The following is a 17,400-nucleotide window of genomic DNA, read 5'->3' on the forward strand; positions in this document are numbered from 1 at the left end:
GCTGATGCGAGGGCAGGCCTCGGGGCGGCGGGGCTGGCGTGCGTCGCTCAGCCCGCGCTTTGGGTCAGCCCCTCGGGCAGAGGAGGACCGCGGAGGTCGGCCAGGGCCGGCGGCTGATCCCTCAGGGCCTGCTCCGCTCGCTTATCAAGCGGCCTGTAAGAACAGGTACTCTTCTTGCCATGGTTGAGTGACTATTCTCTTTCCATTAGAGAGCGGTGTTTGTGAAAAAGATATTTTTCCAGGCCAATTTAAAAAACAAACAACCAAAAAACCCCAAAACAACAACAAAATAACCCCAACACAAGAAAATTTGCACACAAGCGCTGCTGGAGCACATCCTCAGCCTCCATCCCAGCATAGTCGCACAGTGAAAAGGAGTCTGTTGACTTGCTATTACCTCATAACCATCTTTCCCTTTTTGGGTTCAATGTCACCTACCAAAGCTTATCTCCTTTCCTCTTAGCACATATAAAAAGCTGCACTTCAATGGGAAGCAGAGGCAGGTGGAATAGCTCCCGAGACATACCATTACCCAGTCCCACCAAAATCTGAATGAGTATGATCTCCTATGTAAGAGATCAGAGTGATCCCACTTCCTTCAAAATCTGAACTGCTCTTTCGTGGTGAGCTCAGAGAGAGAAGGATCTAGGAGAGAGAGGAAAAGGCTGCCCCAGCCCCTTCCTCCCCACCCAACCACCAGCTCTAGCCTGTACGAGATATATAGATATATAGAGAGATATATATAGATATATATACATGTCTCACACAGTGCTGCCATACACCCCCTTCAGTGCAGGAATACGTTGCTCCATTACACACTTCCCCCCGGATATGTTTCAGCCTCATTTGTAGTGCCTCTCTCTGCTTCTGGAGCAATAAGGGTAAGTCTTGGTCCTATTTTGCTTAAAGATTGACTTGAGAGCTTGAAAAGAGTTGGCTAGCAATGTTTTACAGGCTGTTGGAATCAAAGAAAGACCTTATTAAAGAAATACACGCCCTGGGAAGGACGGAGTCTTCTTAAATAACTGCCTTGCACAAAAGCAAGCACAGCTAGCCGACTGAAAATGGCCTCCGCCTCCAGCTAAACAGCTCAATAGTGTTTCCAGTTACATACTGCAGAGTTGAAAGCTGGACTCTCATGCTGCATGCTAAGCTCACCTCTATAGAGGTGCGTAATAATTCTAGGATTTCCTTTTTTTTCCTGAATACAACACAATTCTTCTGAAAAGCAGGAAGGTGTTTTATAACTCCATGTTTTTCTCAGAATGAGTGGCTGGAGGTTTACAGTTCCACACAGAATACACGATGTTTAAGAGGAAATGCACATTTATTTTGGAGATTTTAAGGGCAAAAATCTCCAACTAAAGGACACTGCTATTTGAGCTGACCTGTTTAAGAAAGAGCCAGAACACTATCCATGGGGAAAGGGGGATAATTGTTACTATCTAAAATATAACTATTTAATGGGTTTGGGTTCTTATTCCAAAAGCCCCTGCCATGTTATTTCACAGAGGTCAGAGATGGTGAAAATTCAGGAGGCAGCAGCTCAAATGATTACAGGATGGGCTGAACTGCCCAGGGTGCGCTGATTTTGATCAACGCTAAAGGTTTTGGATTTTGCGTAAACACATCTCAGAAAATTCCAATTCAGCAGTGCCTTAGTGGCTCTTTTTTTGAATACAAAAAAACCCCAAGCAAACCTCCCCATATCCATCCATGTGTTTGAAAGGTACTAACCTGTAAGTATGTGGCAGACACACTGCTAGCTGTGAGCAGTTTCCAGAAGTCTCTGACTGGACAAACCGACCCATACGGACAGAGGGTTAAGGAGGGGGCTTAACAGCAGGTCTTGAGAACCACAGGTACACAGCCATTGGTCTGATGGGAACAAGTTTGTCAGAGCTTTCTGTTTTGCAGTTTTCTCTTTGCCTTCTACTGTAGCGCACACTTGTATTCTTTATTGTCCTCATAGTTTCTACATCATAAGTCCACGATGTCCAGCCTGGCAGCTGCTTTACTTCCCCAGATTGATTCTCTTCAAGATGAAAGCTTGACACTTAAGAAGTTGTAGGATATCTTACCTCCCAGGTTCCTGAGACGAGCACTGGGGATTGGAGCAAGGTCGTCGTTCTGTTCTGTAAAAACGTAGGAGGAATCAGTGGGTAGACTGCTATTCTAAATGAGAAACTAACGCCTTTGTGCTCTTATTTCTGGTTTTGAGAGTTAGCGATACTGCTTGTAATGTATTGTGGCTGTCATCCAACACCCCTGGAAACCACCAATAAGGCCCCTATTGACTTCAGTAATAGTTTGATCAGGCCTTCAACCCACAAAGATGTCACTGTTTAGTTTTGCTGCCACTGGGGGTTTTGGCACAGTGCTCCCCTCCTGCCCTCAGATGCATATATCTACTAAGTCCTTGCAAGCAGTGATTTACATGTGTGATGTATAATCTCTGATGACAGAAAGACGTTACCTTTTCCCAAATGTGGAGAGACTTTGAGTCTGGATTCCTGGCGATCCATAGTGACTGTTCTAGTAAATGCTTTTTCTCTGTTCTGTTAGTAAACATAAAATAACTTATGTGATTGGGTTCTCTTAAAGACTGGATTGTAAAACTATACTGGTTCATTGAGTAAGAAATTGTAGAATCAGAAAACATCTTTTAGAAAATGCAGATAATATTTATAAAATTGCACTGGTTAGGAATTGTACTGTAGGAAATGGAAATCTGATTACTCTCATAATGTATTTAATGAAGTTTTTTCAGCCATCTCCTTAGCTCTGCAACAATAATTTAAGAACACAAAAGACTAGCCTGTGCATGCTATGATGGATGATGTGTATTACTAGTGAAAGGGACGTCAGACTCCCAAGCTTTGGACTGTGTCTGAAGTTAGACAATGTAGAGCCTATGGAATTGAAAGTTCTGTGGCAGGATTAGTGATAATTTAAAATCATCTACAGCAAAAGAATAAAACTTGGATGGTTGCTAAGATACTTGGTTGGTTGGCTTTAAGGAATCTGTAAGACTTTGATACTTTATCTCCTTGTCATAAAGGCTTACTTATTAAACTGAGAAATGCAACGAATTACAACACAGCTTCTTAAAACAGTCCTTTATTGTCATGTATCTTTCTGCTGTCTATCTTTAATACATCTGTATCCAGGATTAATGTTAACAGATTAAGGAATAGTTTCCAACTGTGCCCAGTCAGGCAATGGATAGAGACTTTGTAATCAAGCAGAGATGCTTTGAGAATAGGAGTGCCCTCTGAAAAATTAATTTAAAAATATTTCTATGCCCTGATGGTAACAATTCTAAAAAAAAAAAAAAAAAAAAAAAAAAAAAAAAAAAGAGAGAGAGAAGCAGGTATATGATTTATATGATTAAAGAGCCAACTGTGAAAGCTTAAATAGAGGAGGGTTTTTTTTTCCAGAGTTATTCTTCAGGGGGAAAAAATGAAGTTCACTTGGTCCAAAAGAGAAATCATGGCCTGACAGCTCAGAGACAGGAGGTAAACATGGGTGAAAAAGATCTTGGGTGTCGAGTGACTGTGGCTTTGTGTGCTAAGCTCAGCTAAATCAGTATATGTCAGATATGCCTACAAGGTGACATCTTGCAGGAGTGTAAACACCTACCTTGAGGAGGCTTTGGATAGAGACTGAATGCCAGATAGTCACACCTTGCCAAGAAGGTGTCATGCACTGAGTATAGGTTTGCACTGTGTCGTTTGGCACCATCCAGGGATCCTTGAATTAACTGTGAATTAAGAACAATCCCTTTCCCAAATGTGTTACTACAGAGCTGCACTAACACAGCTGTCCCACGCCAGACTCCAAGGTAGCAGATAAGCATGGGGCTACCTATATGTGCAAAACATCTTTTTCTCAGTGCCTTTGAGCTAGCACTGAGGTCACTCAGCACTGCACAGCACAGACATTACGTAAAACTGCCTTTAGAGTTTTGAGGATCATGCTTTAGGATTTGGTTGTCTGCAACCTATATTATGCGTTTAAGAACCTGAGTATCTGTGCTTAATGCATCCTAAATTTCGTGACTTCTGAGGCTGCAGATGTGAAGACAGTGTTGTGTGTGACAGGGCAAGACTGAAACAAACCATGCCTTGAAAAATAACTATCTGACAAATCAGTGCTGCTGCTTATATATAGTCCTGGGAGTATACATGGATTTAAGTCACCCTACTAAAGGAGAATACACCTCTGTTTGGCACATGCTGCCATTCCTTCCTTGCTCCTGAGGAGAGTGATCATGAAGTGAGTTTACTACCACTCCTGCCCCTAAATTGGTTACTGATTAACCATACGGATTAGGAACAATGTAGTCCTTGTGAGTCAGGAATTCTTTATCTGGAAAATGAACATATAAACAGTAAGTATAAGCTATGTTCATAAAATGTTGCATTTTTCAATGATTCTCATCCGCTCATTCCTGATGTTACATCCATTGCAATTAACAGATACAAAAGGAGTATCCTTTACAAAGTATCTCCATAGTATGGTGCAGAGATACTCACTTCACTGTTAGAAGCAACACAGCTGTGTTAGCTCTAACTGTGCCTCTGTTAATTACCATGCTAACATCAGACTAGTTTTGCTCTTACATTCTTTGCCCTTGTGAAGAATGAAGCTTAGTTCATGATCGGTAGAATATTCTTTCTGCACTTGTACTCTTTTGAACTTTCGAAAATGAGAAATAGTTATCAAACGTGTCATTTTAAACTGGGACAGTGGGATCCCGGTGTGCCCTGTGGCTGATGTTAGCTGTGTGACCCAAGCAGAGCTTCCTTGGCCAAACAGAGATCTGTCATATAACAACTAGCCTGTATGTATAAAATGCAGAGCCTTTGTGAAGCAGGATCTGCATCATCATATTCCAGAGTAAAGGTTTTCTTTTCCATATCAGAGCCATGGAAATCACACATTTTGTCTTGGTGACTGAATTTAAAAAAAAAAAAAAAAAAAAGTTTTCATTTCTTTTTCCACTGTAAAATTCAACTTAGCTCAATTTATGTTCATCAAAATGTTTTACACTTTCTTTTTGGAGAAGTACTGGGGAATACTTTTTTTGGAAAAGTATTCATTAAATTTACAGGAACTAACATGTAGCTCTGAGTGACCTAAAAGTGTACTTCTATGGAAATAATCAATTCATCTAATATGTTTTACATTTTTTTCTCCCATATTACTTTGCTTGCAATCATGCTGTAGCCGTCTCCCAGACAAATCCTCTTGGAATAGTTCTTGTGTTTAAAAGGGCTCTTGATACCATTTTATGTCAGAGAGGAGGATAGAAGTGGATATGTGCCACATGTACAAAGTGTTTAGCTGGGAAGAGAACACTGATGGTTATTAGGCTATGCAGCTAGAACTGGTGTTAACTGCACATCTATGCTTTAAGGGCTTTGAGAACTGAGCTCCAGATAAATACATGATTTTTTTTCCCCCTCTCATTGTTTTCATACCAGAGAGACTTGAATCTTGTGTTTTGCCAGTATAATTTCAGTGTAACTACACAGAAATCACTAGAAAAGAGTAAATGCAGACCATCACCTCTGCATAATATTAAAACCAATTATTACATGATCCTCAATTTTTCATCTCTCTTAGAGTGCAGGTGTCAGTGCCATAAGGCTCAAAGAACTGTTTACCATGTGCCAGGTCAACTCTTCAAACGAAAGCAGAAGCATTTCACCATCAAAGCTACATGGTCATCAAAAGATAAGTGCAAGCTCCTGCTTGGTATTTGAGGGTTTTTTCCCATTGGAGATTAACTCATGATTATCAGGCTGGTAGGTAGGTAGGACTGGTGCACACAAGTGTCTGGATTACCTTTATATAAAAACACAGTCACTATTATCACTGGATTATTTCTGAGCAATGAGCATGTCTTCCTCTTGCGGCATCTGTTTAACTAGAATGTTTCCTGAAAAACATTTTGATTGTGACATTTTGGAAAGCGATCAGCTGCCAGCTGTGAACATTAAAAGGCTGAGAATACAGAGGGGAAATAGTTTGTATGACAGTATGTTTGGTCCTAATAACACCTGCCTTGTTGTATAAACAACAGCTTATTCTTAGTCTAATAGAGGTTTTGCAGTAAAACTGTGATCCTCTTAGTGGTGTGCTCAAACTGTAGCATAAGGTACAGAAAGCAAGAGACTTGCTTAGAGAAGAGCGAAATGCATGACCATATGCTAGATACGGAATCTGAAAGGTTTGGGGTATCAAAAATTTGTTTCAGAATGGAACTTTGCAGACAGTTTCACAACACTGTGAACAGACAGTGATCAGATGCTTAGTTTCAGTGGAGCACTAGAAAAAAGAAAAAACCCAAACCAAACAAATCAGAAAAACCTTTCATTGAACTACTGGGTTCAGGAAGTTCCGTGTGTTTAGAAATCCATGTTCTGAAACACTGCCTAAAATTGCATATTTTATAATGCATACTGGCATTACCTGCAAGCATTAAAATACTATAAGTATTGGCCCAAACATGAAGTTGGGGCCTCTGTGCTAGCAGAGTGGCAATAAAATGCACAGCTGTGACTTTCACTTGTAAGTGGCCTAGGTTTGTGACAAGAAACACAATTTGTGATGATTCTCCTAACGTTCTAGGTAGGATTCCAGGATTTTTGAAAAATGCAACAGAGCCAGTCTTCAGAGAAGTACTCTCAGACTTTGCTAAAGAGACAGACCAGGCTGCAGTGCGGTGGGGAGCTTTAATCCATGCTATTAGAAATTCAGTAAGAATCAATGTAACCAAGATGAGATGAAGCCACTTAGAGACTCTTGAAAATTTTACCTATCATGATGAAGACAGTAATTATGAATGTTAAATATTGTTGTTAAATGTTGTTTTTTCCTCTAATAATGAGCCTCTCAAATTTCAGACGTCAGGTCTGAATATATAGTGGACAAAGGTAAACCATCACAGCTGCTCCTTTGTTTTATTCGGTGTTGATTTGGATGGTGTCCTCAGAAGGCTTCTGAGTCTGTAAACTTCTATTCCTTTTGCAAGGCAGATGGTCTCACCCACGCTGCCTGCCCAGCAGCTCTGTACCCAGGCACACACTACCCCCACGCTATGCCAGAGCATGTGCTGCCAGACATGGCTATGGGCCAAAATTATGCCAGGAAGCATGCTTACGCTTCGACAATATGGATGACTGCAAAACAGTGAATGAGCATGGCGCTTGGCTTACAAACATAGCTGTTAGGCTTTGTGATAATAACAGTTCTCTTTCATGCCCCCTGCACTGGGGAACAGAGCCCCTGGCAGCTAGCAGGGCAGTCACAACAATGGTATCTGCATGCTGGGTGCAGCAGCTCAGGGAATACATAGTGCACATGGTACATAAAATTCCTGTGGGGTCCTCACGCTCCTGTGATTTCTTGGAACAGCTGTAAGAGCTGTGAGAGGATGTCCACAAACCTCTAGCCAATGTCCTGGTGCTTTAGCTGTGCTGTTACTCTTGTACTCTTGTCTGCAGGAGACTGTGTCAACTCCAGCAGAGAGATTCAGAGAGGCACTGCCTACTTTTCTCTTGGAACTTTGTTCTGTTCTTAATTAACACATCAGCGTTTGGGCCAGACCCTAATTGCACAGCTCAGCAGCGCTGTCATTTTCCTGGCACGGGGCTCCAGTCAGTGCTGTGGCCAAAATGGAGGAGGCAGGGAGGGCAGAGAAGTGCCACTGCCAAGAGGCACCTCAGAGGGAGGAGAGCACGAGGCCAGAGTCACTGCCCTGACTCATAAGGAGTCCTAAGGCAGGGTGTGAGGTACCACCCTTCAAACTGGGGACTTGGCTGTAGACAGCGACACAAAGCTTGCTCACGTAGGCTCCTGCTAGGCACCCACAGTGACCAGAATTTGGGATAAGCTTCAGTTGTCTGTTATGGACAGATAGAGAACTGAGGAGCCTGCGGGGCTTGATGGTTCAATTCTGTCGCTGGTGTTCAGGAGGTGAAGGTTTAGATCCTCGCTTTTGTGTCAGTTTCTCTACGCCAAGCAGAAGACTTGCAGTCCCAGGTAACATGGAGAAGAGTAAGTGGCTCCCAGTTGTGACAGACCTGTCCTCTTAGCAAGACCTGAATACGTAGCTCAAATAAAAGCAGAAACATCACAAAAAAAAAAAAAAACAACTTCTTTCAGAGTAGACAGGACATTGAATCCCTGTTCTCAGATTTGGGGGATGCCTCTGAGGCAGGGAAAACAGAGAAGAAGTTGCTGGACATGCATGCATCTTCACCTCCTTTATCCTCCAGGACTCCAAACATGCTTCTCAGATACTTTGGGGGTTGGAGGGTCTTAGTTTTAGATACAACCCGTGTCTAATACTCTTGAATTGGCTTGTCACTTTTTCATTTTTCATTCCCTGAATTTTGCAAAGCCCGCCCTTCTTTTTTTTTTTTTTCTTGGCTACAGGAATCTTGTGCTGTGAGGAAGAAGTTCCCAACCAAAGGCCACCCATTTGTGTGTCATTTAGCACATTTAGCAATGATGGTTGCTGCTGGCAGCACAAACTACTACTTCTTGCCACCTAAGAATAGGAGTTGGATGATGAGGGCTCTCCCTTTCTGAAGAACCTCAGTTTACAGAGGAGCATGAAATGCTTAGGTGAGCAGGATGGATTCTACGGGGAGCCACCGTCTCTGGATGTCCTCCAGCCAGTGAGGCAATGTTTCAGAGATGTGAAATACATAAACCCTCAGTCTGGTGTGTGCATGTTTGAAAAGATGGAAGGAAAAGAGGTATTTGGGGGCACAATTGTAATTTGTTGTCTGTATGGGTGTAATTGATGTTGTGCTGTGTTGGGGAAGGCAGCTGGCCTGCCGAATGCCTGACAGAGAGAAAACAGTTTGACCTTGACTAGCTTGTTATATACCCCTGAGCAGCTGGAAAAGTCCTGGAGGAGTGCTGTGTCAGCCTGAGAAAAGAACGGGAGATAAGTAGAAAGCAGAAAAATACTGTGTTTGTCAGATACCCGAACAGTGGGGGATTTTAAGAAAAGTAGCCAATAAAGTAGTAGACAAACAGCTATGTAACCAATAAGAATGATGTATCACTAAAAGAATAAAGTATATAAGAGATGGGGGAACAATAAATTTGGGTATTCTGCTGCAAAAAAGTTGTCGAGTCCGTCTCTACCGCAACAGTGCTGAATGTGTTAATTAGTTGAAATGAAGATATATTAAGCCGTTTCCAGGCGTTTAGGCCTTCTCATGCATCGAACTCATGTGCCAAAGCCATGTGGACTTCCACTTAAACTTGCCTGCTGCACATAAATGAAGGCTTCCCTGGCTCAGCATAACCTTGCTCTTCTCCTTAATACACAAGTCTGACTTATGAATACTGAAGCAGACAGACAGCAGAATTTTTCTTAGGCTGGATTATTTGCCTTGTATTGCAAGGGGAAAAATAGTGCAACTTGATCTGTCTTCTCATGTCATAAATCACATTCTCCAGCCTGCATGAAATGCAGAAGGGCATCCAGTAATATGTGCAGAAATACTGCACTGTTTTCACAGGAAGGTGTTTTAAAAGTGTTTGGGAACTGCAGATGATCAGTGTGCGAAATGATATGCAGAAAGTGTGTATTACTTGATACCATACCTTAGATGCACCTCTAGGACCTGTTATGAATTTGGCTGCTAAGAGACACACTTGTGTTAAAGAACTGTATTTATTTGGAAGAAGGCATGTTGACGTAATGCATAATTGGTGTAATCACTTATAAGCCTGTATTATTTCAGGTACTCACTACAAAAGCACATGAAATTCGGTGTTCATCAGAGCATTTTTTAAATTTAAAAAGATAAATTGAGGCAAAACAGGCCACCCACCCCCTCTATAAATCGCCCTGAGAAGGCAGTTTTGCTGAGGGATGAGTCCCGACGAAGACACTCTCAGCAATCCCTTGGTGCTCCCGCAGGCAGCTGTGCTGTCCCAGAGCAGGCGCTGTGGGAATTCCTCTCTGCCCCAGCACGAGGAGACAGAGGCGAGGCAACACACAGCCAGAGCAGCCCTTGACACTTCACTCGTGCCACTGGGAAATGGGAATCAATTTTCACTTTTCACTGAGCGCTTGTCTGTCCAGTGACTGCATCAAACTTGGCATCGGTCAGCTTTTTCAGAACAGCCACAGCACGTTCTGGAAACAACCTGAAAGGGACAGTAACATGGAATTAAATGTGGCATAAGAAACTTAAGTTATGTGAAAAAGTGGCACTGCAAGTGAGGGAAGGGCTGGCCTGGGGGTGGAAGTGTGCACACACAGGCTGAGACTAAGAGTTAAACTGAGCATTATTTCTAAAGAATACCTACTCCTCATCAATCTCTGACTAGCTTAACTCCAGACTCACCCACGTCCATGACAGTTCTACGGCCAGTGTTGGGTTCCACTATTGCCGCAGCATCCAAGAAGGTTCAATACTGAACAGAGAGAGATGTGGGTGGAGGGCTTTATGCTCTGAAAAGCAGCAGCCCTACGGAAGGATGAGATGGCAAAAGTGAGGTGCAGATTCCTCTCCTAGGATTTCTTCTCTTATGAGTCATGTCTCTCAGTGCCTCCCTGCCCCAAACTAGGACAAAAAAGCAAAGTTCTCCTACAGGCTCTGACAGCATGAGGTTTGACTTATCTATGCTTCTGCACACTTGCACTGTCGGCACGCAGCTCTTGGAGATGAAAAATTATTTAAAAGCTTTTTCCCAGTGTCTGGTGTCGGGTTTTGCAGAAATATATTACCAAGTATCTCATGAGAACCTGTAGAAGTGAACTGAAATGTTAACTTAGTTGTTCTGGTGTGAATTCCACATATGGAACCTGAGCTCTGGTCAAAACACCTCCTCAGCAGAGCAGATACACGGGAAATTAAAGACATGTGAGAGGACAAATCTTGCTTTACATGGCAGAAGTAAGCAGTAGAGCCTTTTTAGAGCAATTTCCCCAGCTTCTGTCATCTCAGTCTTTGGTGCTGACATGAAGAAACAAATACTAATAAGCAGCAGGTCCCTAGCTGTGTCTGGAACTATGCTGGGGCTGCTGGCTCAGAGAAACTCTTGTTCACAAGCCCAAGGGAAATGACCATCTGTGAAGGCAAAAATATTCTCTTGTTCTCCCCCTCCTTCCCTGTGAGCAGCTGAATTCTCCCCTGAGAACAGTTCCCTGCAGAAAGAGGATCACAAGAGCCTAGGAGAGGGCTGAAATGTAGGATGTCTGCTGTTGCCATCCAAAAGAACCATGGCCATTTCATTACTTTATCCTGTCTTCTGCTCTGTCTAAAATATCTCAGATGGTGGTTCTATAAAAATAATATTATCTCTGGCAGACAGTTACACATTATCCAGTTACTAGGGGCATACTGCTGTCAAATCTGGACTGATAAATAACTGAGTGTAGTGATGTCAAACACTGAAGATAATACAAAAGAAATTAAAATGGGTGGCATGTGAACTTCTACCGCCTAGCTTTCATTCCAGGATTTCTCTGTGCTGCAAAACCATATCTTTTGTTGCCATGAGTGCAAAATGCAGTTCTCCTCATAATTAAAACTTCATCTTGAATCTGATGTTACCAGTTTGATGTTTGTGTACTCAGGTAGTTAGCATTGATACGTTTTTCCCTCACCCCCTGCCCTTTTTTTTTTTTCTTTTGCTACTTACATTTCAGAAAGCAAAGCAATGCTTAGATGTGACGGAACAAAAACCATTTTCTGGTTGGTCAGTATTCCTTCCATCAGGGCCTCTACAACTTCTTCAACCTCCAAAATCTTCCCAAGCCTACACAGGAAAGCACACATGTAAGAGCGACGGTGGTAAAAGGGGCTGGAACCAGCTGACCCTGATGCTTTACATACGCACAAACTCGAGTAATTCAAATGCAACCATCATGTGGGTGAAATGATGCTGCAGATTTTCTTTAGCCAGTGGTACAGGCTGGTTTTCTATGGTCAGCTGGAATGCAAGGTCTAAAGCTGGGGCTGATACGTAGTGCCTTGATACAAAGAAGGAAGGACAGGAAGGCAGAGTTTTGACAGTTACCTTGTACTGGGGTTTTTGACAAATCCAGTGTTTATGAAAACCGGACAAAGGCACGTAGTTTTTATTCCATCCTTTCCCAGGGTAGAGAGCTCCTCTGTCAGAGCTTTATGAAATCCAACCGCAGCAAACTTGCTTGAGCTGCAGGAAAGGAAAAAGCACAAATGAGATGGCAGGAACACTGTTTCTGGCTTTCTACAACTGGACATGGCCTAAAAGATCACTCGGTACTGACCGGGAGGAAATAAAAACCAGAAATGTCATCGAGCTGAGAGACAGGGCAGAAACTAATTCTAACTGTCCTGATTTAGTCAGAGTTAACAGGCTCCTGATTCAGTCACAGCTACTGCGCAAATAAATCAGTGGGCACCTGCAGGCATCCCTAAGCACAGGCTGTTGTGCTTTTTCCTCCTTAGCACAGTCCTTTGGACGTACCATAGTCAGTGGGAGGACTACTTGGGTTACCTTGTGCTTGATGATGGGGAAGACGCAGTTAAAAATAAAAGGAACGAGGAGAGCTGATTTTAAAATCACTTACCAATAAGCCACCATGAAAGAAGTCACAAAATGACCTGCTGCTGAAGCCACCGTGACAATGTGACCATAGTTGTTGTTCATCATGGCTGGCAGAAAAGCTCTTGTGGTCTGGCAAGTCATTGAAACCACGAGGCAGAAAGGGACGGTGGGGAAGGCAAGGGGGAAAAGAACAATGTTTTCTTAGGCATATTCATTACTGACCCCGCCTGTCATTAACTAATGCAATCTCTAAGTGCTTTGTGCTGCACAGCCCTTCAGATTCTGAGAGGCACGGGGATACCCCTTCAGTCTAGCTGGGTGTCCCTGTGCTATATTCCTCCCAAAGACGCTTCAGTAATTGGCTGGTGGCTGAGAAGAAGTGCTGGTCTAAACATGCCTCCTCAGCAATGCTCCCAATCAAACGGGGGTATGAAGACGGTCGTGGCCCTTACCCAGATGTGAGCGAGAATGTTGACTTCAAACATTCTCTCAACCTGGTGGTCCTGAGTCGAGAGCAGGTCAGCAGCTGTGATCACACCAGCGTTGTTGACCAGGATGGAGACGTCCCCAATTTCCTTTTTCACCTTGGGGACAGAAAAAACCCAGAAAGGTGCTTGTCACTCGCTGTCAGAACAATGCAAGAATGTGGAAGATGAGCAACAATGAATTTCATTTTTAACGTGGTTTCTTTTAGCCAGAGGAGGACCGTGCCTCGTTTCCAGATGAGGCAGGAACTGTGCAGCAGGACCATGAAATCTGGTTTACACTTGATGCTTCTCCCATTATCTCTGGCAGTGTTCATAGTCTTGCTCACATTGCCCACGGACACGGTACGCTTGTGTAGTCACAGCTGGGACTATGGACGTACAGACTGTTTTGAGCCAGCTGGAGCGTATCCTTTACAAGAAAATGTTTCACATGTCCTCAGCACTGTCTGGGTGCTGTTCAGGGAACTTCCAGAAACAGAAGTTCCTGCGGGGGCTGGAAATCTAAAGAACAAACTTGTCAGTGAAGCCTGATACCCTGCAGCCTCACAGAAGGGGATGAGACTGGCTGCGATCTCAGAAGTGCTACTTCCTTCCCCATACAGAAAGCAGCAAGAAGTGGGGAGATTCCAAGGCCTTGCACAATTTGCACACAATCGCTCTCCTCCGCGTTCCCTGACTTTTTGGAAACAGAGCGGGTTTGCGTAAGCTTTCAGACGTGCCCCTGCTCCCCTACCTTCTCTGCGGCGCTGTAGATTTCCTCCCTTTTGCTGCAGTCCACCACGAAGGCTCGAACAGTGGCTCCCAGCCTTTCGCATTCTGCCGCTGTGTCCTCAACGCCGTGCTGTAAGAGGCAGAAAAGAAAGATGTGCTGCTTCTGACCTTCTACTGTCATCTGAATTGTTCTTAATACCTTTGGGATCCATGGCCTCCCTCAGCAAGGTGTTACAGTGCTGCTCATCTCCACCCTTACCATGTGTTTCCCCACACCAAAACTCACTCGCTCGCTATTAAGTTTTTCCTTCTTCCTCTGCCGCAGTGGACATGGACAACGCTCCACTCAGCAGCGGCCCTTTACACACTGGGAGACTAGTGCCATGTACCACCCTTTCATTCGGCTGAAATGAAGAGTCTGCGCTAGTGTGGCCATTCAGCCAGGCACCAGCTACCTGGGTGACCATGCCAGAGGGCTCTATCTGAGCCAGAGACAGGGAGCAGGAGGTGAACCTGCTCCTCTGCAGGAACAGGCTTCTGGCCCCGTCAGCAAGTCGGCCGCCAGCCGAGGGGAGCGGAGGTGGCAGGAGGTGCTGTGGGGCCGTCTGTGCGCAGCCCTCCTGACACTGTTAGGAACCCCGTGGCCTTGGAGCCGAGTGAGGCGGAATTGCCCTGTTACCTTGTTGATGTCCCACAGCACCAGCCTGCTGTGCCGCTTGGCGAACTCGAAGGCTGTCGCTCTGCCCACGCCATGGCCGGCGCCCGTGATGAGAACCAGCTCCCCGCTGACAGACTTTCTCTTCACGGGGACAAAGAGCTTCACAAAAGCCTCCAGGTAGGAGTAGATGAGCGTGGCCAAAAATAGGAGAAGGTCTAGAATCGGATTCATGGCTCCGCTGAGGGCCCTTTGCCCGCCTGATGGGACTTTGATCCCTTGTGATGTCATGGGGGTTGGCCATTCACCAGCCACTTCCAAGGCTGTCCCCACGTGCCAGGGGCGCAGCAGTCTGTCAGAGAGCAGCGTTTGGGGAGGGGACGTGCCCGCAGGAGGGGATGGGCCAGGGGGTGGGAGGCTACCGGGGCCAGATGGAAGTAATACTAAAGTACCACTAAAAAATGAAAGAGGCAATTAAATTTGCTCATTTGCTAAAACATATTGAGGGTCCCCTAAAATCTATATTGTAATTCTGTCTCAAATCCTGCTGTGTGACTGCCCAGCCGCTCAGTCTCATACAGGCCTGGAGCAATTTTCTTTCTCATGAGCCCGTCTGTCCTTCCTTTGCACACCTGTGCATCGCCAGCAGACTTTGTCCCCTACCTTCCCATTGCAGGTCATGTAACGAAAGCCGAATGGCCCGTGTCCTTCCAACTCGTGGCACTCCACAGGTGAGCTCTTGGCTGGATGTTCGCTCTTATTCTGTGTTTTAATTAATCATTCATACCCAGACCTTCCATTTAATGCTATGGCTGCTGAGTTTCCTTAAGTCCTTTGGAAAATGGCACTGACTGCATGAACTGGGTCATTCTTCTCTGAGTCTAAATTGCACAACTCCCACTTGGACTTGCTTGCGTGTAATTGAGTATCCAGAAACTTCACCAGAACATGAATGCTTGTAGGAAACAGGAGAAACTAGTTTCAGGTGATTCATAGGGCTCTAACAATGTAACTGCAAGGCCTTATTTGAAAACGATTGCTGACGTTCCTCCTTTGGTTTTCAGTTAGAAAGCTAGATGTGTCCTGGTCATGATCATAATTTTACTTAAGGATATTTTTGACCTGCCTGGGGAAGAGTAAAGGTTGCATGAACATCTCTCTGCTTACCAAAATCAGTCTCTAGTTAAGATTAGAGTGGTTGAAAAGGATTTATTTTTTATTTTATTATTTATTACTTGGATCTTTGTTCTCTCCTCTTGGAACTTTGTTCTGTTCTTAATTAACACATCAGCGTTTGGGCCAGACCCTAATTGCACAGCTCAGCAGCGCTGTCATTTTCCTGGCACGGGGCTCCAGTCAGTGCTGTGGCCAAAATGGAGGAGGCAGGGAGGGCAGAGAAGTGCCACTTCCAAGAGGCACCTCAGAGGGAGGAGAGCACGAGGCCAGAGTCACTGCCCTGACTCATAAGGAGTCCTAAGGCAGGGTGTGAGGTACCACCCTTCAAACTGGGGACTTGGCTGTAGACAGCGACACAAAGCTTGCTCACGTAGGCTCCTGCTAGGCACCCACAGTGACCAGAATTTGGGATAAGCTTCAGTTGTCTGTTATGGACAGATAGAGAACTGAGGAGCCTGCGGTGCTTGATGGTTCAATTCTGTCACTGGTGTTCAGGAGGTGAAGGTTTAGATCCTCGCTTTTGTGTCAGTTTCTCTACGCCAAGCAGAAGACTTGCAGTCCCAGGTAACATGGAGAAGAGTAAGTGGCTCCCAGTTGTGACAGACCTGTCCTCTTAGCAAGACCTGAATACGTAGCTCAAATAAAAGCAGAAACATCACAAAAAAAAAAAAAACAAAACTTCTTTCAGAGTAGACAGGACATTGAATCCCTGTTCTCAGATTTGGGGGATGCCTCTGAGGCAGGGAAAACAGAGAAGAAGTTGCTGGACATGCATGCATCTTCACCTCCTTTATCCTCCAGGACTCCAAACATGCTTCTCAGATACTTTGGGGGTTGGAGGGTCTTAGTTTTAGATACAACCCGTGTCTAATACTCTTGAATTGGCTTGTCACTTTTTCATTTTTCATTCCCTGAATTTTGCAAAGCCCGCCCTTCTTTTTTTTTTTTTTCTTGGCTACAGGAATCTTGTGCTGTGAGGAAGAAGTTCCCAACCAAAGGCCACCCATTTGTGTGTCATTTAGCACATTTAGCAATGATGGTTGCTGCTGGCAGCACAAACTACTACTTCTTGCCACCTAAGAATAGGAGTTGGATGATGAGGGCTCTCCCTTTCTGAAGAACCTCAGTTTACAGAGGAGCATGAAATGCTTAGGTGAGCAGGATGGATTCTACGGGGAGCCACCGTCTCTGGATGTCCTCCAGCCAGTGAGGCAATGTTTCAGAGATGTGAAATACATAAACCCTCAGTCTGGTGTGTGCATGTTTGAAAAGATGGAAGGAAAAGAGGTATTTGGGGGCACAATTGTAATTTGTTGTCTGTATGGGTGTAATTGATGTTGTGCTGTGTTGGGGAAGGCAGCTGGCCTGCCGAATGCCTGACAGAGAGAAAACAGTTTGACCTTGACTAGCTTGTTATATACCCCTGAGCAGCTGGAAAAGTCCTGGAGGAGTGCTGTGTCAGCCTGAGAAAAGAACGGGAGATAAGTAGAAAGCAGAAAAATACTGTGTTTGTCAGATACCCGAACAGTGGGGGATTTTAAGAAAAGTAGCCAATAAAGTAGTAGACAAACAGCTATGTAACCAATAAGAATGATGTATCACTAAAAGAATAAAGTATATAAGAGATGGGGGAACAATAAATTTGGGTATTCTGCTGCAAAAAAGTTGTCGAGTCCGTCTCTACCGCAACAGTGCTGAATGTGTTAATTAGTTGAAATGAAGATATATTAAGCCGTTTCCAGGCGTTTAGGCCTTCTCATGCATCGAACTCATGTGCCAAAGCCATGTGGACTT

The 17,400-nt window shown here is 44.3% G+C and overlaps 2 protein-coding genes across 3 annotated transcripts in view; both read left to right on the top strand.

The window, feature by feature from the left end:
* LOC113479585 (AF4/FMR2 family member 1-like) overlaps positions 1-17,400 on the top strand; it is a 320,468-nt gene that overhangs the window by 42,617 nt on the left and 260,451 nt on the right. The window lies entirely within an intron of this gene.
* The window catches only part of NUDT9 (nudix hydrolase 9), an 11,824-nt gene continuing 8,879 nt past the window's right edge, over positions 14,456-17,400 (top strand). For both annotated transcript variants that reach the window (XM_026847743.1, XM_026847744.1), the window contains exon 1: positions 14,456-14,610. In XM_026847743.1, coding sequence (XP_026703544.1) covers positions 14,462-14,610 — 149 coding nt within the window. In that variant the 5' untranslated portion in view covers positions 14,456-14,461. The remainder of the gene's footprint in view (positions 14,611-17,400) is intronic.

The sequence above is a fragment of the Athene cunicularia genome (genome assembly GCF_003259725.1).
Source record: "Athene cunicularia isolate RWA chromosome 4 unlocalized genomic scaffold, athCun1 chr4_part2, whole genome shotgun sequence".
Taxonomy (NCBI): Eukaryota; Metazoa; Chordata; class Aves; order Strigiformes; family Strigidae; genus Athene; species Athene cunicularia.